Source organism: Blennius ocellaris (genome assembly GCF_963422515.1).
Source record: "Blennius ocellaris genome assembly, chromosome: 12".
Taxonomy (NCBI): domain Eukaryota; kingdom Metazoa; phylum Chordata; class Actinopteri; order Blenniiformes; family Blenniidae; genus Blennius; species Blennius ocellaris.
In genome coordinates, this window is record NC_137661.1 from 2912812 (window position 1) to 2939865 (window position 27054).

Sequence of the window (27054 nt, forward strand, 5' to 3'; positions counted from 1 at the left end):
TGAATAAGTAGCTCTTCAATCCCAGTCCAGGCCTTGAACCTGCGTCTCAACAGCTGGAGGCGACAGGCGGTCATGTAACAGGTGATGAGTGGAAAATCCTCCTGCATTATGTCATTTACTCAGCATCTGCACATACGCTGGGCTCCCTCTCACCACTCCACTTTGTCCCAGATAATCCCTCATACAATGCTTATTATCCTCTCATAATGCCCCCACCCATTTCTCATGCTTTGCAGAGAGCGAGGAGGTCGAGGCAATTCACATAAACCGAGTTTTACAGTGAGAGAATTAAGGACGCATTGGAGACACAAAGAGGAGATTTGTGATCGTTTTCTTTTGGGGGCAGAGGAAAACTCAAATCAGCTGCAATCTCTTTGTTCTGTGAGTAAACTATTTTTTTGTGAATTTCTGACATATTTTTGTATTCGATCTCAAGTTTCATGAACTAATTTCATCACCAGGCTTCAGTGTTCAGTGTTCTGGTCTCCACCTTTTTCCATCTTAAGTCTTAAATGTTTCATCTCGCCTTTCTACATTTTTGGTCTCCAGCTGTTTTAGTCTTTGCTTTCGAAATGCAACGTGGAAAAAGAAAAAGTAAATCACCTGTCTGAGTTGCTTTTCTCTTTTAAAAACTGTCAATCAAGAAGCCAAACCCAGAGTCCCCGCCTGGTGATGTCAATCCCTTATCTGGTCACTTTGAACCCAACGCTTCTTTGAGGATAATAAAGCAACTGTGACCTTTGACCTGTGACCACCACCCCGAGTTTCACACTGGCTCACTGCCTGCTTTCCTCCACAGGTCCTCATGATGGCCATTGCAGTGTACAACATCTCCTCCACCTCAGCCCGGGTGAGCTGGCCCTCGTCCCCCAGCTGCCTCGACTCCTTCTACAGCGTCATGTACGACCCCAACTGGAACACTCTGTTTCTGGGCTACAAGCGCAAGAACTTCATGCACGAGGAACGCATCCCCGTCAGCCAGACCAGCACACACCTGGCCAACCTCGCCCCGCACACCGCCTACTTCCTGTGCGTGACGTGTCAGGCCGCCAACCCGGTGCGAGAGCAGTGCCAGGTGTTCAGCACACTGAGCGACAGCGGCGAGGCTCACGACCGCGCCGGCTGGGAACTCGCCATGGGCGTCTGGCTGACGTGCTGCATTCTGCTCCTGGTCATCGCCGGCATCCTGTTGTGGGGATGTCTTCACACCGTCTGCACACTTCCCGGCCAGGCCAACTCCGCCCGGCAGGACCTGCCCGAAGCCGGACGTCTCTACGCCCCCAGAGCGAGTGAGGACAGCGCCAAGCACGGTGCCATCCTCCAGGCAGCGCTCCGTCCAGCACAGCCCGCCGGACACGTAATTACCCAAGACCATGAACTGAGGACACTCGCTAAGCTGTCTGGCAACGAGCCAGCATGAATCAACTGGATTAAGGTCATCGCAGCATTGTTCCATGCAACCAAATAGTCACCAAGTATTTTTATCCACTGACAAAATCCTATTTGTATTAAAGAGAAGACATTAAGAAAAAAAAAAGATTCCTGCACTTTAGCTTTCAACAACAAATGTTTTTGATCCATATAAACTGTTCCATTAAATATGAATGTTCAGAACAAGAAACTCCAGAAGGGCTTTTTGATGTTTGTGTTCATATAAATCCTCCACCTTCCTATGAAACAGACACATTTTGGTAATAAGTGTTCATCGCACATGCCCAGTCAGGTCAAGTCAGGTCAAGTGGTAATTCCGCAAAAACAGACTCCTCTCTGCAGAGAGTGAGGTTGAAGAGCTGCTTTCTCTGGGAGTGATAATGAAATGTACTGACCTTTGAGCCATACAGATACTGAGGCTGAGCATTGGGGGGTTTGTCCCTCTGGAACTCCTGAGAGAACGGCAGGACGGTGCGAACAAACCTGCAGGCACAGATCACACATCATCCACACACATCACACATCATCCACACACATCACACATCATCCACACACATCACACATCCTCCACACAGATCACACATCATCCACACAGATCACACATCATCCACACAGATCACACATCATCCACACAGATCACACATCATCCACACACATCACACATCATCCACACACATCACACATCATCCACACACATCACACATCATCCACACACATCACACATCATCCACACACATCACACATCATCCACACACATCACACATCATCCACACACATCACACATCATCCACACACATCACCCACACAGATCACACATCACCCACACACATCACACATCATCCACACAGATCACACATCATCCACACACATCACACATCATCCACACAGGAAACTTTGACTTCACCACAATCAGGACACAGACAGAACAAGTAGAGCTGATGGGAGGACAGGAAGCCACACATATTTGATTCACGATGGAAAACAAGTGTAGAAATAGAAGCTATGCAAAAAATAATAATTAATTGATTAACCTAATTATAATAACTGAAAAAATTTCATAAACAAGAAGGCAAGTGCTCCATGACCAAAACACTAGAGTATAGAAGAAGAAAGAGTCTACTGAACTGGACAAACTGGATTTCAGATGCTCTTGAGTCAACGTTCATAACGATAGGTCAGATGTTAGATGTACGAGATGAGATGGAGAAATGAAACCGTTTCAACCACCCCAGTGCAACCAGTCAAGACCTGAATCAGTTACTCTGTTCCTCCAGACGACAGTGTGACTCGTTTATTAAACCAACTTAAATTGTGAATTTAGTGTCTGTTTAAAATGTGCAGTTGATAATGAGTACAGCTTCTGAGTAAAATCTTGTCTAGCTGTTTATAGTTTGATACGACGTTAAGATGTGTGCTTGTAGATGATAAATCAAATGTTTTATATAGAATGTATTGTGGAAAAAATTATTATGTGCTATTGAAGAATTCTGTTCTTCTGTGTGTCCTACTAAAATGCTTTTGTTTTTGTCTGTGTGACTCTGGCCTTATAATCTTATTTACGAATTCAGTGGACATGTTTTCCTTTGCTTCATGCAGCAGCATCAGGACGGTGAGAGAGACCTCCAGGCGTGGGAACCACATGTGGGCTCTCACTCCTGTGTCTTCACCCTCTCCGTCCTGGTGTAGTCAGTATCCTCGCCCTCCGTCCTGGTGTAGCCAGTATCCTCGCCCTCCGTCATGGTGTAGCCAGTATCCTCGCCCTCCGTCCTGGTGTAGCCAGGACACTCGCCCTCCGTCCTGGTGTAGCCAGTATCCTCGCCCTCCGTCTCCCTGTGTCTTCACCCTCTCCGTCCTGGTGTAGCCAGTATCCTCGCCCTCCGTCCTGGTGTAGCCAGTATCCTCGCCCTCCGTCCTGGTGTAGCCAGTATCCTCGCCCTCCGTCCTGGTGTAGCCAGTATCCTCGCCCTCCGTCCTAGTGTAGCCAGTATCCTCGCCCTCCGTCATGGTGTAGCCAGTATCCTCGCCCTCCGTCATGGTGTAGCCAGTATCTTCGCCCTCCGTCATGGTGTAGCCAGTATCCTCGCCCTCCGTCATGGTGTAGCCAGTATCCTCGCCCTCCGTCATGGTGTAGCCAGTATCTTCGCCCTCCGTCATGGTGTAGCCAGTATCCTCGCCCTCCGTCATGGTGTAGCCAGTATCCTCGCCCTCCGTCATGGTGTAGCCAGTATCCTCGCCCTCCGTCCTGGTGTAGCCAGTATCCTCGCCCTCCGTCCTGGTGTAGCCAGTATCCTCGCCCTCCGTCCTGGTGTAGCCAGTATCCTCGCCCTCCGTCCTGGTGTAGCCAGTATCCTCGCCCTCCGTCCTGGTGTAGCCAGTATCCTCGCCCTCCGTCCTGGTGTAGCCAGTATCCTCGCCCTCCGTCCTGGTGTAGCCAGTATCCTCGCCCTCCGTCATGGTGTAGCCAGTATCCTCGCCCTCCGTCATGGTGTAGCCAGTATCTTCGCCCTCCGTCCTGGTGTAGCCAGTATCTTCGCCCTCCGTCCTGGTGTAGCCAGTATCCTCGCCCTCCGTCCTGGTGTAGCCAGTATCCTCGCCCTCCGTCCTGGTGTAGCCAGTATCCTCGCCCTCCGTCATGGTGTAGCCAGTATCCTCGCCCTCCGTCCTGGTGTAGCCAGTATCCTCGCCCTCCGTCATGGTGTAGCCAGTATCCTCGCCCTCCGTCCTGGTGTAGCCAGGACACTCGCCCTCCGTCCTGGTGTAGCCAGTATCCTCGCCCTCCGTCCTGGTGTAGCCAGTATCCTCGCCCTCCGTCCTGGTGTAGCCAGTATCCTCGCCCTCCGTCCTGGTGTAGCCAGTATCCTCGCCCTCCGTCCTGGTGGAGCCAGTATCCTCGCCCTCCGTCCTGGTGTAGCCAGTATCCTCGCCCTCCGTCCTGGTGTAGCCAGTATCCTCGCCCTCCGTCCTGGTGGAGCCAGTATCCTCGCCCTCCGTCCTGGTGGAGCCAGTATCCTCGCCCTCCGTCCTGGTGTAGCCAGTATCCTCGCCCTCCGTCATGGTGTAGCCAGTATCCTCGCCCTCCGTCCTGGTGTAGCCAGGACACTCACACACACCAATCTGTGTCCCTTCAAGTGCTAGCTCGGGCGTTGGACAGGGCACACGCCCAGACCGACTTGTGATGTCTGTTGAAGCTTCAATAAATATTCCTGACAGAAGCTCTTCTGTTTCACGACTTTGTTCCAAGAAGAAATCCGCCACACGTCTGTTTCTGGTCTGATCACTAATCAAACAGCTGAGCGTCATTAAGACACTCAGCTGTGCTGCTCATCCTACAAATGCCTGTTCCCTAAAGATTTGGCTCCTTTAAAAAGGGTGAATTGTCTGGGTAAGATTTTGTTTGTTATACACATAATATACCAAACAGTTAATAAAACGTGGGCTCAATGATAACCAGGCTGTTTTTCACCATTTTCTACTGGAAGGATTCAGACACTTTACATGCTGGTTGTTGAGGTTTCCGTCATCCCAGAAGATAATAACAATAATAATAACCCTGCTCAGCAGGATTGGAACTGTGATGGCTCAAAGAAGCTTGCTACTGCTGTGCAGTGATGATAAACTAAACACCACCAAGGACAGGAAGTCTTCTTGGCAGCTTCTCTGAACTCAGCAACTGCCAAAGCTTCCAAAACTACAGTTGGACCAATGATGCCTTTCAACAACCAGAGCAACCAGTAAACAATCCTTTCTGTTTACTGCTTAAATTAAAATGTTAAAAACGATCAAAATATTCCAAATTCATTAGTATTTAAAGTGGCCAGTTGTATTAATCGGACTCATACTGGGGGGGTCAAAAGCAGATGTTACCTCTGTGTGTCATAATCAAGTGTTACAGCAGTTTTATTATGCATCATTACATGATGTTGTCCTGAGTTCCTTCACCAGCGAGTCTCAGTGGATATTTCCTCTCTATTTTCTCTAATGTCAGGAAAACAGCTGACGTCAGCTCAATGCTGCCTGCCTCAGCAAAGCAACACACCTGTTAGTTGAGCCGTTGTAGCAGTAGTTGGGCAAGAAGTCGTAGTTGAGCTCCCAGAAGACGTGCAGCGTGATGCGGCCGTACGGGGCAGACACGTTGTGGTTGGCCTCGCGGAACATGGCGTCCAGGCTGTCCAGGGTCAAGAACTTACTGAGGAGCTTGTGTGTCAGGCGGTTGATCTCCAGAAGACCTTCCAGCTCCTGTTCAACAGCAAGACAGAGAAAGGCTTCACACACTGATGCACTTGTCTTTCAGCAGCAGACGTCCTGCAGGCTGGACGGGCGAGGGACACACCATGATTGAAGTGAGGTCCTCGCTCTCAAAGCGGTTGATGGCCAGCTCCAGAGATTTGTACAGAGCCGCTGAGACCCTCTGAGTGATGAGTCGGTTCAGGTCGATGGAGCGGCCCAGCAGCTGTGGAGGTCACGCCTGGTGAGCAACATGAAGGACAGTCCTCGGAGAGCAAGGCCCGGGGGGGTGGAACACGTACCTGCACATGGCGCTGCTTCAGCAGAGTCTCGTAGCGGTTGGAGGCGGGCCAGGGAATATTGTCGCCCAGGTTCTTACAGTCGGCTCGCAAACGTTTGTCCAGCAGAAGGCTGAGTTTGGCAGAGAAGACGAATCAGTTTGCTGTTTTTCAAACCTTTGTCAGGTCAGAGAGAGTTACTGTTACCGTATTTTCCGCACTATAAGGCACCTAAATACCTTCAATTTTCTCAAAAGCTGCCAGTGCGCCTTATATATGGACGATTGTTCTACTCGAGACTGCTATTTGACAGCTGAACAACCAGAAGCTTTTATTTTGACAACTCTAACTTCTCAACCGGATCTTCAGAGCGGACGACACTCCACACAACACATTCATCACTCATGGTTGCACACAAACATTCTAACAAACCAAAATAAACTAGATGAAATAATGACTCCCTAAACTGGGGAACAAAAACACATAAACACAATCAACACAACACCAAGCCCAACAACAACCCACAATAACCTCCAACAACACAAAACATGAATTTGTCGCTGCAAGGCATGATGGGACATCCTGAGCTCCTCAGTGCAGCCGATAGAAACTCCCATAATTCATTGCAGCTGTTTGTGGTGTTTTAAATGCAATTATTGGGGGTTATATTTGGTTTGTGGTGTCGGTAATAATTGTGTTGTGTTGTGTTTTTGTTGCTTAGTTCATGTAGTTTAGTTTATTAGCGGTAGTTGTAAGTTGTCAACCAGCAGTGAAGAAGGTTTTGTGTGTAGTGCAGCTAGGACTATCAAAATAAAGTGCGTGCACCTCTCTGGGTGTTAGAATCAGTGGAAAATGTAACCTAATGGCTTTGAGCTATAAAGGTTACTGACCACTGGTCTATTCCATGCGCCTTATAATGCGGTGCGCCTTATATATGAACAAAGTTGTAAATTATGTCAATCAATGTAGGTGCGCCTTATAATCCGGTGCCTTATAGTGCGGAAAATACGGTAATGTTGATTCAATCCTGACGATTTCTCCCAATTATTGACGAGTTAATAATAATAAATTCACGAAGCGATTTGAACCGTGACTTCAGGCTTAAATACAAAAAGACAACGATGTATTTTTCATTACATGATCCACGTGTACATTTTTTAAAGTGATGAATAATCACTGTTTTCAGGCCAACAACTTTTTTTTAAATAAAAATCTTGGTTGGAGATGTGTGCCTGTCTTCTGCCACCCAGATAAACTCAGCTGGTTTTTGTACCTGTGGTTATTTTATGTCTCCTGGGGGAAATGACATGTCTCCTTTTCCAACTTGCATTACAATGAAGTGAATTTCTGTCTTTGTTATTATTCTTGCATCGTTATGTCATTTTGGGTTCTGGAGTTATTTGCATCCCTTTTTTAATTTAGTTAAAAGTCACTCTGTGGATATTTTGCATGTGTGTTTCCTACCCTGTTCCCTTTTCTCTGCTCACCTTTGTAACCCTTTAAAGTACTTTGCAATATTTCTATGTTTCCTTGTTGAATATGGTTCTGCAAATCTCTCCTTTCTTGTTGTTCTGCCTGTTTATATAGCCATATTTGCCTTATGTGGATCTCTTTGTAGTGATTTCGTATCACTATGTAGTCATTTGATTTGTCTGTATGATTTTGGAGCTTCTGCCACTTTGCAGCTCTGCTCTGTGCCCAGGAGGCCTGTACTGTCCTCTTCCCATGCAGCCCACTGGGCCACACTTTTCAAAAGTGGCATGTGGGCATTAGTACCTTCCAGCTAGGATCTTGTAGTAGCCAAAAATCTGGTCAGCCAGTTTGTAGACAAATTGATCGAAGCACAAGTTGACCTGCAATAACAACAGAGGCTCAAATTAACATGCATGACAAAAATCCATCTGCGATGATTCATCTCCTTAAAGAGGATGCAAGCTTTCATTACAGTTTTGACCTTCTGTGATTGCAGGGAGCATCCCCCGTGACAACATATGACATTCAAATAAAATGACTGATGGATTCATCAACACAGACAGTATTGCTGATTTTGGCATCTTGACAGAAACAATAAGTCAAAAAGTTCTACAGCTGTTTCAGACACTTCCAGGCATTACCCCCCCCCCCCCCCCCCCCACACACACACACTTCCTCTCAACATGCAAACAATGCAACTAATTGACATGGAGCAAATGGAATTGATTACCTCGGCTTCTATCTCATCGTAGAGGAACTGCTTCTTGAACTTGGTGAGGGCGTAGTGCGCGCTGTCGTTGTATAAATCCAGGGGATACAGCACGTACCTGCAGAAGATGGAACAACAATGAAACCTTTTCTAAAGTGCCTTCTATTGGATCAGAGTCCCTACAAGCTATGCACATGCAATGCTGGTGGAGACCTTCATTTTGCAGGTACAAGCTCATGTCATGTATTTACATTCTTTAATGAAATATCATTTGAAGCATCATCAATAAAATTAATCTCAGTTAAGATGCTCAATTTTTGCAGAGCTTCTCTTTGAAAGTGCCTCGCATAGAGCCAGGTGTTCACGTGTCTCGGACTGTCAACGCACCGTAGAAACCTCTGGAAAAACAGGATTTGACTCATGTCAATAGTAGAGTTTGTTAATGTCTCAGTACATTTTGTGTAAGAGTTGAAAAGTTACTGCACTTGTGGCTCATGGCAGTTGATGTGCCTAATGGCCGTGTCAAACCTGCCTCATATCAACATAATCCTGCTGCAAAGATTTAAACCAGACATGAAAACAGTCACAACTAATCCTAATTTGGGGGATTTTACCCAGGTCCTTTATTCACAAAGTGAAAGCAAAGTAGAGGAAAACTGTGGCTTGTCGTGCCACTCTCTTTCTGTGAAGTATATCAACTATTAGATTAGCCCATAAAAAGCATATTCATATAATGGCTTCTGCCTGCGTGAGTAGTGTTTTTACGTATGCACTATGATGTTCATTTAGATGAGCAGACATTTGTTTGTTTGATATGTGGATTTTGTGCACATACACACATTTGTATGTGCACAGCAGAAGCATCACAGGAATGCACAAATCTCAACACACATCCAGTAACCATGTTGAACACAAACTGAAACACACATCACTCAGTATGCAGAATCACATATTCAAGAAGCGGCTAAATTAATTCTCTGTCCAGAGGAAAGCCCAATTACCGTATTTTCCGCCCTATTAGGCGCACCTAAATACCTCAAATTTTCTTAAAAGCTGCCAGTGCGCCTTATAGCCCGGTGCGCCTTATATATGGACGATTGTTCTACTCCAGGCTGCTATTTGACAGCTGAACAACTAAAAAGCTTTTATTTTGACAACTCTAACTTTGCAACCGGATCTTCAGTGCGGACGAGACTCCACACAACACCTTAATCACTCATGGTTGCACACCAACATTCTAACAAACCAAAATAAACTAGATGAAATAATGACTCCCTAAACTGGGGAACAAAAACACATAAACACAATCAACACAACACCAAGCCCAACAACAACCCACAATAACCTCCAACAACACAAAACATGAATTTGTCAAATTCAACCTGAGCTCCTCAGTGCAGCCGATAGAAACTCCCATAATTCATTGCAGCTGTTTGTGGTGTTTTAAATGCAATTATTGGGGGTTCTATTTGGTTTGTGGTGTCGGTAATAATTGTGTTGTGTTGTGTTTTTGTTGCTTAGTTCATGTAGTTTAGTTTATTACCGGTAGTTGTAAGTTGTCAACCAGCAGTGAAGAAGGTTTTGTGTGTAGTGTCCTCCTGGCATAGGCTGCAGGTAGGACTATCAAAATAAAGCGTGTGCACCTCTCTGGGTGTTAGAATCAGTGGAAAATGTAACTTAATGGCTTTGAGCTATAAATGTTGCTGACCACTGGTCTATTCCATGCGCCTTATAGGGCGGTGCGCCTTATATATGAATGAAGTTGTAAATTATGTCAATCAATGTAGGTGTGCCTTATAACCCGGTGCGCCCTATAGGGCAGAAAATACGGTAAATGACTTGGAGCAACTTCAGTGCATTTCTCATTGGAGATGGATGCCAGGGTTGTGTTTAGATCACTAGACTGAAAAACAATTGAGAAAACACACAATTATTTATCTTCCAGCCCCAAATCAATGTTTCTAACTCTCATAATGAGACAAAGCCAAAGCTGCTTCAGGTCCAAATGAGTAGCTGAGTACTGGGCAGTAGATATTTGCCAATACAAAGACATGACTCACTCCATCATCGACGCCTCCTTGGTCTCCAGGATGTGGTCAGTGAGGATCCAGGGCATGGACATCTCGATGGGGAACTGGATTCTGCGTCCCATGGTGAGCTCCAGGAAGAACTCTCTGAACCAGAGCTGGGAAAGGTCACAGCACTGCTGCAGGGTCTCTGAGGAGTTCAGGAGGCGCGTGGTCAACAAAGCTGCTGTTGCACATGAATATGACCTCATGAACAAGAGTCCAACTGCTGACTGAAGGTTACCACTGAAATTGAGCAGGTGTGTGTAAAAGAAGGACTCGCGGTGGAACTTCTCTATGTCGAGGATGGTGGGGCCCTCCAGGCTGCTGCGCAGGGTTTTCTTAGAGCCACTTTTGTCAGCAACAAGAGACTCCAACATGGTCCTGACCATGTACAGCTGTATGGACAAAAACAACCAAGGTGAAATTAATTTTTAAGAGCTGGAAAGAAAACTCACTATCTATCCTTCAAGTGGAAGACCAGCGTTGCTTCACTCTACACGTTCATCATCTTCGACAACTGAAAACCTTTCAGCTTAATTCTGCTGAGTGAGCACCGAGGTTGTTCTAACAAGCTTTGCAGCAATGCACCTGAAAAAATCACCAGCTCTGTATTGATCTTGTGCCTATTCAACGACACACTGGCAGTATGTATGCCATCGCACACACGTTATTGCTTTTCAGCATAGAAGAGCTTGCGTGGATGTAATGAGAGCACCACACACGTGCTACGAGGAGAAACTTTGATTAAAACTGCACCAGAAGTGAAGCGCTAAAGACAATAGGTTAGTTTATGATGAACGGCAGATCTGCGAGTTGCACATTATCTTGTTCATCCCAACAGCGAGGTGACATTACGCAAAGGTGAGGTCAAATCTGTCACTCAGCGGACACACTGTCATGTGATAGGCCGGATTGAGGCCGGACTGATGAGCAGACCTCAACGGCACGAGAGGAAAGGGAAAAGCAAGCTGGGGTGAGCAGCGGTGAGGATGTTTCACCTGTGTGCTGGACGGTCCTACGGCACGACGGGGAACCTTGATGTCAAAACCCCCCTTGGGATCTTTCTCTCCACGGAGAGCAGGGTCGTTGTGGGGCTCGCGTCCCGCCTCCCAGTCACACACCGTCTTCCTGATGGCCTGCAGGACGCTGCAGGGAGAACACAGGTCAACAGCTGACATAACAATCACATTAAATCACTTCTGAGTGGGAGAACGTACGAGAACAAACAAAGCAATGTGATCATTTTGCTTCGGACATTAGAAGCACAATAAAAGCAGGACTTTACTGGAGTCACATGAACAAGATATCAACATACAGACATAAAATGCTCACAACAGAAATGATACAAATGCGAAAAAATTAAATAAAAAAAACATTTTTCTAATAATAAAATATTCCAATATAGAAATAAAAATAGGAGAAACTGACCGGTGAAAAGAAAGGGAGCATTTAAATGGGAGCGACCCAACCTTCATGGGTTCTTTTTTTCCTTCCCTGTCCAGGCATAGCACAGCTAGCAGGAAGATCTGGTGTCAAATTACAATCTCTACAAGGCTCTCCTGAGCAGTGATGTTGTAACAGATGTAAACAGTTGCCTGCCAAGCAGAAACATGTTCCGGTCCCGTCCAAACCTCCCTGCTTTAGATGAACGCCTCCCTAAACCCTGCATGCACTGTTTGGGTCTCCTCCAGTTCCAACAGCTGCTCTACCTGTGACGAAGCGCTGCGTCACAGTCTTAACGCTACTGGCCCGATGCCTTATCGTGTTCACTCTCCCTCCTTCACACAACTACTGCCTCACCCACATTCAACTGGACAAGATACGATTCTCACTCAAACTCCACTTCTGTGTTCAACAACACCTGGCAGCCCTTTGTGAAACACCTGCCCAACATTCCTATTCACTAGAAACTAAAGAGTCCTGTCTGTTTCCATACGTCTCCTTCCGTTGTTCTCTTTCACATTTTATCTTACTTATGTCTTAGTTCTCCTGTTTATTCATTTTTAATATCTCGTTGTGTCTTGTATTAAGTTTGTAACGGGTGGGGAGGGACAACCGACAACCACGGACATTAGTTCGGATGTAGAAGCAGATTGGCCTCAATTGATTCAATATTGAGACTCTGTTTATTTTTGTTGAACGACCTGCTCACTTTTCACACCATCTGTTTAGACACATTTTTCTTTTGCTCTAAAAACAGAAAATGAAAACACTAATAAGAAAAGATAAAAAAAAAAATAAAGATAAAGGAAGTATGTACAGAAATTCTGCATAAAGTGAAAATAAACGGTATTTTTCGACCTCTCAATAAAGTAGCACTGCTGCTTTGGTATTACAAATAAATCCGAGATGAGATATATTTACAGGCAGTGACTAATCAATAGGGTTTTTAGAAGGAGTAATGTTAAATACACTGCAGCTTAAACAGCTTGTTTCAGAAAAATGGACACTGGAGGGATGACAAGGAAAGATTGAGGTAAAGTGTGAATCATAAAACAAAAATTACAAATGTAACTACGTTTCTATTTCCTCCCTGCCGACCGCCAGAGGCGGTGCTTAAAGCACTGAATGTTCCCATCCCAGCGCAGTTCGAGTATGAATACCAACACTGTCACCTGTGACCCCTGGGTGACCCAAGAAAGGTAATAAGGTTCCTTTCCTACAGAATCTCCTCACGTAACATGACGCTCTGGCGGTCATTCAGGATTCATAGAACCGTCTGTTTCATCCCTGCTGAAAGCACCGAATGACTCCTACCAGCGTAGTCAGGAGGAATCCCAGCACCAACCTTACTGAGAAGCCTCCGAAGACTGAAGGACTACGCCCAGTGGATGAGGAGTAGGGACATCCACATTGTAGAACCTGGAAAATGTGCAGGGCGTCAGGCACTCCCTGAAAGGCAGCCCAAGATGTAGATACATCCCTGGTAGTATGACAACGCACGCCCGATGGTACAGGGCGGCTTGACACCTGATAAGAATGGTGCGCTGCTTGGACAGCGCAGAGCCTTGGTTGGGACCCCCATAACACAAAAAGCTGTGCAGACGTGGGTGTGGCTGCGGTGCCGTCAACATGAAATCTCAGGACCCTGACCGGGCATAAGAGTTTTGACCTGGGCCCATCTTCCCCTGACGGGGATCAGACAGCACAAGCCGTACAGGCTGAATGAAATTGGAACCGGCCAGCACCTTGGGGATAAAAGCAGCGTCCGGCCACAATGTGACACCCGTACCACCGGGGGGCCACCTCAGACACCACGGGCTGACCGACAACGCAGGCAACTCGCCGACACCTTTGGCCGAGACGACGGCGAGTAAAAGCGCTGTCTTTCGTGCCACCCACTGTGGCTCCGCCCTGGCCAGGGGCTCAAAGGGAGGCTGGCACAAGCTATTCAGCACCAAGTGCAGGTCCCATGTCGGGGCTCGTGGCGCCCTGGGGGGGTGAAGTCTCAGAGCCCCCTTGAGAAACAAAGCCACAAGGCCGTGGCCCCCCACTGTGCCATTGTCGACCTCAGCATGTCGGTCCAATATTGCAGCCGCATAGACTTTCAAGGTGGACGGAGTCCGACCCACATCGAGGAGAGACTGCAGGAACTCCAGACCCTCGGGCACAGAGCAAAACACCGGGTCGTCCCCAAGGCTCTGGCACAATTCCACAAACAACTTCCACCTGTTGGCGTACTGGAGCCGAGTGCACTGCGCTCTGGCGTTCAGGATGGCATGCCCGTCAGGCTCCGCACATCCACTCAGTAGGGAGTTGGGCCTTTCCGTGGCCAAACCCCCCTGCTGGGACAACAGACCTTACCAGTCGGGGAGACAACCTGGATCGGTGAAACAGGGTCTCCGCAGCAAGGGGAACCATGTCCAAGCTGGCCACCAGCAACATGTGGACCCTCTTGGAGAACTCTCTGAATTGTCTGCTGAATCAGAGGTCGCGGTGGAAAGGCGTAAAGGAGGCCCTCTGGCCAAGGGTGCGCCGGCGCATCCAGGCCCAGAGGATTGGCGGTTTCTCTCAGGGAAAACCAAAGCCCCCCCTTAGGAACCGTCTGTAGACCGCACCGGGTCTCAAACCAACAAAACAAATCCACCACTGTCAGCCTCTGGAGGGAGAATCCCTGCTGCTCCGACCGACACGTCAGAGGCTCCGAGCGACGGACTGATAGCACCGAATTTCTACTGCAGCTGTGGAAGCAGCGGGATGCGTGGCACGGGCCTCAGGTGACACCAGAACTTATGACCTTTCTTGGGTCACCCAGGGGTCACAGGTGACATCGTTGGTACGCATACTCAAAGGGAACATTCAGTGCTTTAAGGCGGTCAGCAGGGAGGAAATAGAACTATTTTATTTTAATGGATTTGAAATCTGAGTTTTGCGTCGCTTTAATGTGGCATGAAGAAATAAATGTAGATTTTCCATATGTGGTGGCATTTTGTTATCTGAATTTTTTTTTACCGTTTTGACATCCGTACCTCTGAATGACGTTCTTCTTCTTCTTGATGGCCTGTCGTAGCGGGTCCCGCAGAGTCACCTGAGCAAAGTCCTGCAGAGCCGAGTAGATGGTGTGACGGATGGCGTGATTGAACACGCTCTCCATGCGACCCATCAGCACCTGCAGGCCCTTAATCATGGCCATCACCTGCCGACAAGCACAACACTCAGCAACAGACAGGCCTGCTGGTTCAAAGGAAACTTCACAGTAAAGTCTATGTTACTACACACCTCCACAAGGGCAAACTTCTCCTCGCTGGTGTAGTTGTATCGGGTTGCTCTCTCATACTCTTCAGCATTATCGGGACACTCTTTGTTGGAGTATTTGTCTGTCGGATGAACCAGTTTCCAGGAGTACTGAGGGCAAAGGGGAAAGTTTATAAAGGTGAATGTACAGAAGACATTAATACGGGGAGTTATCTCTTCTGTCCGATGTTTGCCTCCTTACCACTTCCATAACATGAGCGCTCCACTGAGAGAGCAGCTGCATGCCCTGCAGGGCCAAGTCAAACAGTTTCCTGTACTCAGAATCAGTCTTTTGTGCTTCTTGACGCCCTGAACCAGTCACCACCTTCATGGAGACAGATAAACACATCTTGGCTTAATTGCACGCCCCAAAACAATCCTGTATTATAACAGTCCAATGCTGTGAAGGTCCCTTCAGTACTTTAAACATTCCTGCCCTCTGCGATCTACAATTTCCATGTGAATCCCATTGAATTAGGATCCCTGCAAACCCACGGAGTGAGTCAAGACGTCTGCTGAAAAGCCTGTTACATCACTGCTGAGAGTTCAAATATCCATCACATAGGAAAGAGCCTGTACAGCTGACACCAGAGGCTGAAACAGCCCGTGTTGTGTGCAGAAAGCCAGTTATGGAACACATTAAGTCACTCTTAGTAGAAAAACAAACACAAACATGCATCAAACACCATCTCGCAACTGGAAAGCTGCAGATTTCCTCCATTCTCACCTCACTGTTGCTGTAACGAGCCAGCTCGGAGATGAAGCGCATGTGATCCTCTCTGATCTGAATCATCTGTTCACAGATGTTGTACTGCGGGCTGCTGGATGTAGAGGTGCAAGTCCACCTGGAGAAGAGATCCAGGACGTCAGGCACAGAGGCACAAGAACCATTCAGAGAAAAACATTCTGGCATTTTTTCATGGATTCCTTCACATCTTCATTCTTTCTTGAACCATCTCTGTCATTTCTAAGTTTCTACTGAATTCACGTCTCTGTCTACAGGTTGTGAATGACACTGGCAGTGACAAATAAAGATAGATGTTTTCTAATCACCGATTTTTGTTTTCTTCAAAGTGAGCGCTGGTCTTGATGTACCGGGACAACTCGATCTGCATGTCACCAAACAGGGGGACCACCTGGAGTTGCTGTGAACACGGAGCACAAAACATACATCAGTAGTTTCACACTAAATGGTCCAAAGTGGGTTTTTGCCTTTCTTTTCATTTTGCTGCTCAGTGAGAGGAGCTGTGTGGAGGAAAAAGTTTGTGTATGGAGGATTCTAAAGATGATCAAGCAGATCAAATAATTAGTCATAACATTGTTTGTGAAAAATTAAAAAAGATGTCAGAGGGGCCGCAGGGTCTCTGGTGCCTGTTGTGGCGGCAACTCCCGAACCCGGTGGTGGAAACCAGAAGTAAGGGAGGCCGTCACGCTGAAGAAAGAGTCCTATCGGGCGTTGTTAGATCATAAGACTCCCTTAGAGGGAGGAGCTCAGTCACCCTTAGAGATAGGGTGAGGAGCTCAGTCACCCTTAGAGATAGGGTGAGGAGCTCAGTCACCCTTAGAGATAGGGTGAGGAGCTCAGTCATCCTTAGAGATAGGGTGAGGAGCTCAGTCACCCTTAGAGATAGGGTGAGGAGCTCAGTCACCTTAGAGATAGGGGGAGGAGCTCAGTCACCTTAGAGATAGGGTGAGGAGCTCAGTCACCTTAGAGATAGGATGAGGAGCTCAGTCACCTTAGAGATAGGTGGAGGAGCTCAGTCACCCTTAGAGATAGGTGGAGGAGCACAGTCACCAGGGAGGAGCTCGGAGTAGAGCCGCTGCTCCTCCACATCCAGAGGAGCAGCTGAGGAGGTTCAGGCATCTGTCTCAGACGCCCCCCAGACGCCTCCCTAGGGAGGTGTTCCATCATGTCCCTCTGGTAGGAGGCCTCAGGACAGACCCAGGACACGCTGGAGGGACTATGTCTCTCTATGGCCTGGGAACACCTTGGGGTGCCACCAGAAGAGCTGGAGGAAGAGTCTGGGGCGAGGGAAGTCTGGGCAACTCTGCTCAGACTGCTGCCTCCGCAACCCAGCCTGGATAAGCGGTGGACGATGGATGAATGGATGGATGGAATTATTCTGTAAAAATATGTTTCATTTGATCATATGTGACGAGTGAACAGAGTAGAGCTGGTTGTGATTTTTTTTAAATGTATATTTCTGCTAATATGGGACACATCCTTCCCCCTCATCTTTTTATTCCAACTTCAGTTTACAAAAGTAAAATTCGAGAGACAGTGATGTGTTGCAGAGTGATGACCTGCTAGAACATGTACCTTAAAGAACTTGTCGATCTTGCTGAGGTTGATCCGCTTCTTGGCGTCGAGTTTGTAGATGTTGCTGCTGTTCCCGTCCATGAGGTACAAGCCGAAGCCCATAACCTGAGGAAGTGGAGCAGATCCATAAATAATGTTCCAGTACACCAGTGTCGGGGCACAGCTCCACTTACCTTGAGAAGCATGTGTTTTTCACTGGGAGTGAGGTACAACTTGTTGTCGTAGTAATCGACACACAGGTTGACGATGTCTGCCAGCAGCTCTTCGTATCCGTTGATGACTTCAAGCTGCTGCTGCAACGACTGACAAGAAAACACAGCAGAGGTCTTTAAAGACTGAAGGTGGTGGGACGAGCCCGACTCCAGAGAACTCCGTGAGGGCGGGGCCGCATCCCACCATGATTTCCGTTTTACATTCATTAGGGAGCGCTGTGTATTAACGTTGATCATTTCTAGGATAGCTGACGGGGGCCAGCGCATGGGGCGCCCACCCCGTAACAGTCGTAATTTTAATTTCAACAAAAGATACATGATAAAAAAACTCAAACAAATCACGCTGTCTTGTCAGTATCTGTCGTTTTAGGTCTGTGGCAGTGACTTCACTACCAAGAGACTCAACTAAAGTGAACCTTCTGTTTAATAGAGCTTGTTGTGATCGTTTCTCATACATGAGAAATCAATAAAATACCACTGCTTGTATCTGGAAACACAAGAACACAGAGAAATGCTTGTGTGTTTCGTGACACACTCAAAACCAACCTGTGTGATTTTGTTGTGGTTTGCCAAGAACATGGACAAGTTCTGAGACTCCTGGATGGATGAAGGTTCAGACATCTTCCTGAGGAACTGAGCAGCTCTGTGCAGAGACGTGAAACATTGTTTTAGTGGTTTCTGTCGGAGTACACCAACCACCTTTATTCCGTCATTCATGGCCAGACAGAGTGTACAATTGTGTAGTTCCTACAGATACATTTGATTCATAGCCAAAATCTCCTACAAAATCTTGAGAGTTCAAAATTGTGACCTGGGGTGTTTCAGACATCATCGGAATCATTTAATAACTCTTTATTGAGTTACTGAAATCCAAAGATATTTGTCGGGTCACAATAAGACACACCCAGAAATTCCCAAGGTGGTCTTGAAATATTGTTATTTTATTTTTTAAATGTAATTTTACTCAGGCATGAATGAATATTGCTTGTGTGCACGTGTAGCATGCGTGTTCATATATAGCAGTGGGAATATTAGTACATTTACACAACAACTTGTGTAAAATTGTGTTCATATAAATGCACATAAATATACATTATTGGGATTCACATGTCAAATAAATGATCAGTCATGAGATGCCTGTTGTCTGCCTCTGCCTACTAGAGACAGTAACAGCTTGTATTTAAAGGTCCTATATTACACTAAATCGACTTTTCTGTGCTTTAAACATCATAAAAGTGCTATTTGGGGTTCATATACATCCCCAAAGTGAATTTCTCTTGGAGACCATTAAAGTATCTATCTATCTATCTATCAAAGTGTTTTTTTCATTGACAAAGAATTTGTTTGTTTGTGAGCAACTCTTCACCAAAGAAGTTTTCCTTTTACACATTTCTTATTTCTTGTACAATATTGTAAATATAATTTCTTTGTTTTGGTAACAAAAGTATTTTGTTTGATAAAGAATCCGCCGGTTATGTTGGTTTCGGTGTAATGTGGGCGTGTCCAGTCGTCGTCGTATTTATATTTCCGGGTTTACCGACGAACGACAATTGTTGTGTGACTAAGGCCGGCACATGGTGGCTATGTAGCAGCCTATTGTCAGTTCATCCACCTCCGTCACATTTAACTTTCCCTCTTTTACTTCAAATAAATGTGCATATGAGTCCACTTCCTGCTGCTACATAGCCACTGTGCAACACGTCACCCTGGACAGACGGACCCGCCCACAGCTCTTGATGACAAGCATCGTATTGCTCTGGTCTTTTCCAGACGACTTGACTCATCCAGTAAATGCAATGACAAAAAACAAATGGAAAACACAAAGAGAAAATGGAATAATCAAAGAAAAGATAGAAAAAGAATACAACTACCTTTGTATGTTTTTTGTATTACTGATTCTCTATATATTTCTACGTGTATTTCCTTTTAATGTTGGCACTCCTGTGATTCCATACACGATGGCTCCAAAAGAATCCAACAACATTTTCATTGCTTCACATGTAAACACATATTTTGTATTTTATCAAACTGATAAATGAGCAGACTGGGACAATGTTCTTCAGGCTTGCTGACAAATGCTGCCACCTTGTGGCCGTCAATGGTAGCAGCAGTGTGAGTGTATGGAGAGAAGTGGGTACCTTTTGTATGCCGAGTGGTCGTTCTTGACACTGCACTTCATGTTCTTCAGCTCGTCCAGCACAGCGAACATGTTGATGAACTTCCCCAGGGTGAGGAGGTACGCCTCGGACACAAAGTCCTTCCTGCGCTCCGTGTGGCACAGACGACGCACTTCGCCACAGAAACGGTCGATAGCGGTGCGCTGGGAGTCACAGAAGAGACCAACAATAATGTTTATTGTAGAAAACAAAGATTATTCAGTAGGGATCCAGATTCATACGCATAATGAATTTTTTTTACGATTATGAGCATAATATGAGTTTATTCGTCAATATCCGTGCTTATGCTGAAGGAAAATCCTCGTTTGGTAACTGACTGTCTTCAGACTCTGATTGGCCGTCACACACAGCCCACCCTCCCTACACACACACACACACACACACACACACACACACACACACACACACACACACACACACACACACACACACACACACACACACACACACACACACACACACACACACACACACACACACACACACACACACACACAGTGTTTTTATATATAAAACATTGAATCTCAATTCTGAGGCTGTTCTGTAAATAGTTTTCAAATAAACAATAAATAAAGTAACTTCTGATCAATCAATTTCAGACTTAAAAGAATGTAGCGATTTAGCCACACCCAGTTTCTACTGAGCCCCGCCCAATTCTTGTGTAGGCCCCGCCCACTGCAAGTACGGATACAGATGATTGAGATGGTTGAAGAGATGCAGATACAGAGAGTGTTCAGTGGTGATCAGCATCTACCTGGAAGTACATGAAGTTCATCAGCTTGGTGACCTCTGGCTCCAGGACCTCCACAGTCTTCTCGTAGATCTCCACTCGGTTCGGCTGTTCATTGCATTTCACCTAAGAAAGGGGGGTGGGGGGGTAAAATATTTAACATTGATATTAAGACTGCCACAAACAAAAGATTCTTCCCATCCAAAACAAGCGTCTTTGCAGAGCCATTCTTAAAAGATTTATTTACACCAAAAATGTTATAATAAACACAAAATACATGTCACTGTTTCAACGAAGAATGTTATCGCTCCGTTTTAAAGATTCTGTGGAAAGTACTCTGCTGTCACAATAATAAAAATAACATTTCCACTTGGTTCCAAGCAGTGTTTAGGGAGATGAGACGCATGTTGACGATGGCAGAGAAAAAACACAGACTTGCGTTGTGTTTTTTCGTAAAAACAAGAAATTAGCTTTTTGTGACCATCAAGGGACGAAAAGTACATTTCAGCATATTTTATTACCTGAACATTAGTATAGAAAACTGTTTTGTCTCATAATTGTGCAAAATGTCAGTATTGTACTGGGAACAGCAGGCGAAACACTATATAGAGATATGATCATGTAACATTTTACCTATTGAGCGTTCCATTTTGTCTTTGTGTTTTCCATTTGTTTTTTGTCATTGCATTTACTGGATGAGTCAAGTCGTCTGGAAAAGACCAGAGCAATACGATGCTAATCATCAAGAGCTGTCTGTCCAGGGTGACGTGTTGCACAGTGGCTATGTAGCAGCAGGAAGTGGACTCATATGCACATTTATTTGAAGTAAAAGAGGGAAAGTTAAATGTGACGGAGGTGGATGAACTGACAATAGGCTGCTACATAGCCACCATGTGCCGGCCTTAGTCACACAACAATTGTCGTTCATCGGTAAACCCGGAAATATAAATACGACGACGACTGGACACGCCCACATTACACCGAAACCAACATAACCGGCGGATTCTTTATCAAACAAAATACTTTTGTTACCAAAACAAAGAAATTCTATTTACAATATTGTACAAGAAATAAGAAATGTGTAAAAGGAAAACTAAATTAAATACTTCAAACTTATTCTTAATGCAGCTCTTGCTGATTAGCTTCGTATTGCGCTGGTCTTTTCCAGACGACTCATCCAGTAAAAGTAATGACAAAAAGCAAATGGAGAAGACAAAGACAAAACAGGAGAAGCTTTGACAACATGGCAAAGACTAGATAGAAAAAGAATATGATTACCTTTGTATATTTTTTGATTCTCTTTATATTTCCACATTTATTTCTTATTTAATTTTGGCAATCCTGTGATTCCATAGTTTACAAGTATTTCAGCACAAGCTACTCAAAGTCAACTTAGTGAAATAGTCTAATTGCTTTGGTCAAACTAGAATGAGACACAAATAAAAGTCACTCATATGGCTTGCAGTTGATCTCCATTAAACTAACAACATAGCTTTCATTCACTCAAAAGCACACGTGGTATTGAACCAGATGTTATTATAGCAAGGATAAAAATGAATGAGCCACAGACAAATTGTACAAAAAAAGTACTTATTTAAAATATCATTGCAGAGAAGCAGATGCTGAATTAATGTTAGGACATATTTCCGATAAAACCACAAGAAAGTAACTCATGGTCTTTTAACAGCTTGAAGCTAAAGGAACCACTGAAGTTATGCCATGAACCAACTTAACATTCTGTGTCATTTCTAGTTTTAGAGCTACAATAAGGGAATGGAAAACGTTTGCATCTATATTTGTTATATGGTGCTCAGCATCAAGGAACATTGACATTCCTGCAACTTGATATCAAGAGGAAGGTTCAAATCATCGAAAACCTGAACCTTCTCAGAAAAATAATGCAAAAAAAGACACTGTAACAGTTTAAAAAGAGTATGTGGGATAAGACAGACAAGCAAAACTCAGCAGACATTGTGAGTCACAGAGGGCCTGTAACAACCCAGAAGAGCAACATGTACATTTGACTCCCTCTTAACTAACTAGTTCATTTGCTCGTCACACAAAAGGGATTCTCAAGATAAGAACTTTTAACATCGCATGTCCTGCAGCACAATACAATCTGCTTACAGAAGGCAGAATCTGTAAATGTTTGTCATTTCCGTTAATGAATTAGTCAAAACAAAAAAGAATACCGAGCCATATATGTGATGTGGATAAGTGAGGGTGTTTACCTGAGGTATGGCCCGGGAGCAGCTCCTCCAGGTGTACAGCATGATGGCGTACTCCTGCCCCTCCTCCAGCATGTCATTCTAGCAACACAGTAGAGATGGAAAAAAACTACAAACTTTGCTTTAAATAGTGGAAGACATTTTATGGAACACATCAAAGCACATCCTAACAGAGACACACATCAAAGCGCCATTGCTTCCTATGGAAGTCATTGGTCACAGTGGGGGGGGGGGCAGCAGATAGCTGCACTGCTGCTTTCAAGCCACACCTGCCAGCACAGTGCAGCTTTATTCTGACCCAGTGTAATTACCCCTCACTAATGAGACACTGTTATTAGAAGGTCCAAAGCCTCCGTCTGTCCCTGGAGAGCTTCACTTCTTCTATTTCCAATTCCAACCAAGCAGTGGCTGACAGTTCTCTCATTATACCTGTTTTCAGTCATGCTCCAGCACCTTTTTAGTGAATCTCCTGTCCAAGCAAGTATTTGTGAACACGTCGCATTCGAATGTTTTACTCTGGCGGCCCCCGACCTGGAGGCGGGGGACACTTTGACGCCCAGAGCCCAAGGAGGGCCCAAGGTTTGGGATTTTGCATATCTCAAATAAAAGCAATACAAGGACAGAGAGAGCAGACCTGTTAAACTATTGTTTTTTGATTTCAGGACGTGTTCAAAAAGGTGTGCTTCACTGTCATGCTGAAGAGAGGAAAGGTGTTGCGAGGCTGCTGAGGCGTACCATGCTGGAGTGGACGGTGGCCTGCTCGATGTACCTGGCGATGCCAGTGACAAACGCATTCCTGTCCTCAAAGTTGGTGTTGAAGTTGGGCTGTGGGAAGACAGAGAACACAAGGCAAAGCGCTCTCAGTCAACAATGTTCACACTGATGTCAGCTGGTAGTTCTGTTTTCCCTGGAGATGCACAAGTCCCTGTCTTCACCCCGATGTGACAACAGATGCCACTGAAGGAAAAAAAACAAACTGCTTTATAAGTACCGTATTTTCTGCCCTATAAGGCGCACCGGGTTATAAGGCGCACCTACATTGATTGACATAATTTACAACTTCATTCATATATAAGGCGCACCGCCCTATAAGGCGCATGGAATAGACCAGTGGTCAGTAACCTTTATAGCTCAAAGCCATTAAGTTACATTTTCCACTGATTCTAACACCCAGAGAGGTGCACACACTTTATTTTGATAGTCTACCTGCAGCCTATGCCAGGAGGACACTACACACAAAACCTTCTTCACTACTGGTTGACAACTTACAACTACCGGTAATAATAATAATAATAATAATAAACTAAACTACATGAACTAAGCAACAAAAACACAACACAACACAATTATTACCGACACCACAAACCAAATATAACCCCCAATAATTGCATTTAAAACACCACAAACAGCTGCAATGAATTATGGGAGTTTCTATCGGCTGCACTGAGGAGCTCAGGTTGAATTTGTCGCTGCAAGGCATGATGTCCCATCATGCCTTGCAGCGACAAATTCATGTTTTGTGTTGTTGGAGGTTATTGTGGGTTGTTGTTGGGCTTGGTGTTGTGTTGATTGTGTTTATGTGTTTTTGTTCCCCAGTTTAGGGAGTCATTATTTCATCTAGGTTATTTTGGTTTGTTAGAATGTTGGTGTGCAACCATGAGTGATTAAGATGTTGTGCGGAGTGTCGTCCGCTCTGAAGATCCAGTTGCGAAGTTAGAGTTGTCAAAATAAAAGCTTCTAGTTGTTCAGCTGTCAAATAGCAGCCTGGAGTAGAACAATCGTCCATATATAAGGTGCACTGGCAGCTTTTGAGAAAATTTGAGGTATTTAGGTGCGCCTTATAGGGCGGAAAATACGGTACTAGATTTGATTGGACATGGCTCAGTTCAGTGTTTTACAAGAGTTCACTTCATTTATAATTGGCAAATATTTCTAATAAAACAGTATCAATTGACCAAGGTTTGTTTACGTTAACCATCACAATGCCACTGTGTGGATGTTTAGTACTGGACAAATGGATTTATGGTTTTTAATTGTTTAATGTTTTAGGCTTCAGACAAGTCAAATCAGAAAGATCCATGACGATGAGGCTTGATTTGATTTGATTGCACAAAATGTGATAATGTTGGATGTTTCATGCTGGCTGTTAAACTTTAATTAAAAAAAGATGTCATTGTTGTAATTATACTGAAATATGGATATACTGCTAATTGTCTTTATGGTGAACATGCTTCAAAATTATTATCCTTGCTTTTCAAGTTTGCATTATATCACACTGCCAAGTGTCTGCGACACTACACAAGGTCCCTGAACCTTAAGAAATAAAAAAAAAAAAAAAAAAAAAAAACCCATGGACTTCCCTTATATGGTGCCTTTCATCTGCGTGAGCAGTCCCAAAGCGCTTTACATCGTTAATCACATTCACACACCAGTGGAGGCTGCGGCTAGGCAAGGCACCGTCGTTTGGCGCAATTTGGGGTTCGATGTCTTGCTCAAGGACACTTTGGCATGTGGAGAAGAGAATCCAACCTGCAGCTCACTAATGGGGAATGTGAGCTGGGATGGGACCGGTTAGTTTCAACCCACTGATGATGTCGGATTGGATTTAGGTTCACTTTCAAGGATTTTTTTGCACATACAAGTACTTGAAAAGTACTGAATATATACATATATATGGAGAGAGAGCAAGTACTGGTGAAGGTGGCAGGAGCTGAATAATCCATATCAACACACAATGTTGGGGAAAAAAACCAAAACTGTTTTGCATTCATGATAAAACTGGCAGGGTGGCAGAGAGAGTGGTCCGGTTTATGATGAGCGAAGTCAGATACAATGTGACTATACTACTATACAATACTATACTATACTATACTATACTATACAATACTATGACCTCTACTGTGACAGCTGCATTTGTAGAACAGGAAACAAAATGCAGATGTTGTGTACGCCATCACCGAGCAAGTCCCGTATAACAGGAACTAATAAATCACTTGCTTCTGTGTGTGTGTGTGTGTGTGTGTGTGTGTGTGTGTGTGTGTGTGTGTGTGTGTGTGTGTGTGTGTGTGTGTGTGTGTGTGTGTGTGTGTGTGTGTGTGTGTGTGTGTGTGTGTGTCCAAGCAGAAGTGATCTCAGAAGAACCAGGTAGCATGTGAACCAGCGGTGGAAGCCCCTTCCTCTCCGTGTTGACCAAGGCTGGAGGTCAAACGAGGCCAGCAGCATTGGGTGGTGCTCACCTGGTACATGACGGAGGAGGGGAGGGGTGGCGCTCAGCTGGTACATGACGGAGGGGGGGAGGGGTGGCGCTCACCTGGTACATGACGGAGGAGGGGAGGGGTGGCGCTCACCTGGTACATGACGGAGGAGGGGAGGGGTGGCGCTCATCTGGTACATGACGGAGGAGGGGAGGGGTGGCGCTCACCTGGTACATGACGGAGGAGGGGAGGGGTGGCGCTCACCTGGTACATGACGGAGGAGGGGAGGGGTGGCGCTCACCTGGTACATGACGGAGGAGGGGAGGGGTGGCGCTCACCTGGTACATGACGGAGGAGGGGAGGGGTGGCGCTCACCTGGTACATGACGGAGGAGGGGAGGGGTGGCGCTCACCTGGTACATGACAGAGGAGGGGAGGGGTGGCGCTCAGCTGGTACATGACGGAGGGGGGGAGGGGTGGCGCTCACCTGGTACATGACGGAGGAGGGGAGGGGTGGCGCTCACCTGGTACATGACGGAGGAGGGGAGGGGTGGCGCTCACCTGGTACATGACGGAGGAGGGGAGGGGTGGCGCTCACCTGGTACATGACGGAGGAGGGGAGGGGTGGCGCTCACCTGGTACATGACGGAGGAGGGGAGGGGTGGCGCTCACCTGGTACATGACGGAGGAGGGGAGGGGTGGTGCTCACCTGGTACATGACGGAGGAGGGGAGGGGTGGCGCTCACCTGGTACATGACGGAGGAGGGAAGGGGTGGTGCTCACCTGGTACATGACGGAGGAGGGGAGGGGTGGTGCTCACCTGGTACATGACGGAGGAGGGCAGCGGCTCGATGCAGGGCTGCTGGTCCGGGAGCGGCAGCTCCTCCAGCAGGTCCACATTGGAGAGAGCGTCCTCTAAGGTCACGGTGGACGCCATGGTGCTGGAAGAGCCAAAGTACATTATGTTGAGTACAAAATGAGCAGGACTTGAGCTGGCTGCACTCTGTACTTGTTGAACCAGATGTTTACTTGTTGAACCAGATGTTAGGTGAGGCAGCGCCTCAGCAGTGTAAAGACAAAGCAGTTCAGCCGAGGCCGAGGGAAAAGATGCTTTTGTAGAGTGACAGAATGGCAGCTGTGGGAGACGTTGAGAAGTTTCAATGTGAAATTCAAATTGCATCTTGCAACGGTGGAGCCAGAGGAAGCAGCCACTGACGAGTCACAGCCACTGACGAGTCACAGCCACAGACGAGTCACAGGTATGGCCCCTGTGGCA

The 27054-nt window shown here is 46.0% G+C and overlaps 2 protein-coding genes across 3 annotated transcripts in view; one reads left to right on the plus strand and one right to left on the minus strand.

The window, feature by feature from the left end:
- cyfip1 (cytoplasmic FMR1 interacting protein 1) overlaps nt 1-27054 on the minus strand; it is a 58719-nt gene that overhangs the window by 14054 nt on the left and 17611 nt on the right. Inside the window, exons 2-23 of one of the 2 annotated variants that reach the window (XM_080506126.1) lie at nt 26599-26719; nt 23321-23410; nt 22589-22666; nt 20382-20483; nt 19589-19770; nt 17997-18093; nt 17412-17540; nt 17239-17343; nt 15972-16063; nt 15646-15763; nt 15121-15243; nt 14904-15029; nt 14654-14820; nt 11183-11330; nt 10426-10579; nt 10176-10332; nt 8137-8233; nt 7710-7786; nt 5958-6066; nt 5762-5881; nt 5468-5667; nt 1827-1914 (exon numbers count right to left, since the gene is read on the minus strand). In XM_080506126.1, coding sequence (XP_080362252.1) covers nt 1827-1914; nt 5468-5667; nt 5762-5881; nt 5958-6066; nt 7710-7786; nt 8137-8233; nt 10176-10332; nt 10426-10579; nt 11183-11330; nt 14654-14820; nt 14904-15029; nt 15121-15243; nt 15646-15763; nt 15972-16063; nt 17239-17343; nt 17412-17540; nt 17997-18093; nt 19589-19770; nt 20382-20483; nt 22589-22666; nt 23321-23410; nt 26599-26715 — 2676 coding nt within the window. In that variant the 5' untranslated portion in view covers nt 26716-26719. Of the gene's footprint in view, nt 1-1826; nt 1915-5467; nt 5668-5761; nt 5882-5957; nt 6067-7709; nt 7787-8136; nt 8234-10175; nt 10333-10425; nt 10580-11182; nt 11331-14653; nt 14821-14903; nt 15030-15120; nt 15244-15645; nt 15764-15971; nt 16064-17238; nt 17344-17411; nt 17541-17996; nt 18094-19588; nt 19771-20381; nt 20484-22588; nt 22667-23320; nt 23411-25821; nt 25835-26598; nt 26720-27054 lie in introns of those variants that run through there. The other variant, XM_080506127.1, reaches the window with a different exon arrangement.
- On the plus strand, nt 307-1420 carry fndc9 (fibronectin type III domain containing 9; the record flags this gene model as incomplete). Its single annotated transcript, XM_080505936.1, has 2 exons — nt 307-381; nt 800-1420. Exon 2 carries the CDS (start codon nt 806-808, stop codon nt 1418-1420), a length of 615 nt encoding a protein of 204 aa, XP_080362062.1. The 5' UTR covers nt 307-381; nt 800-805.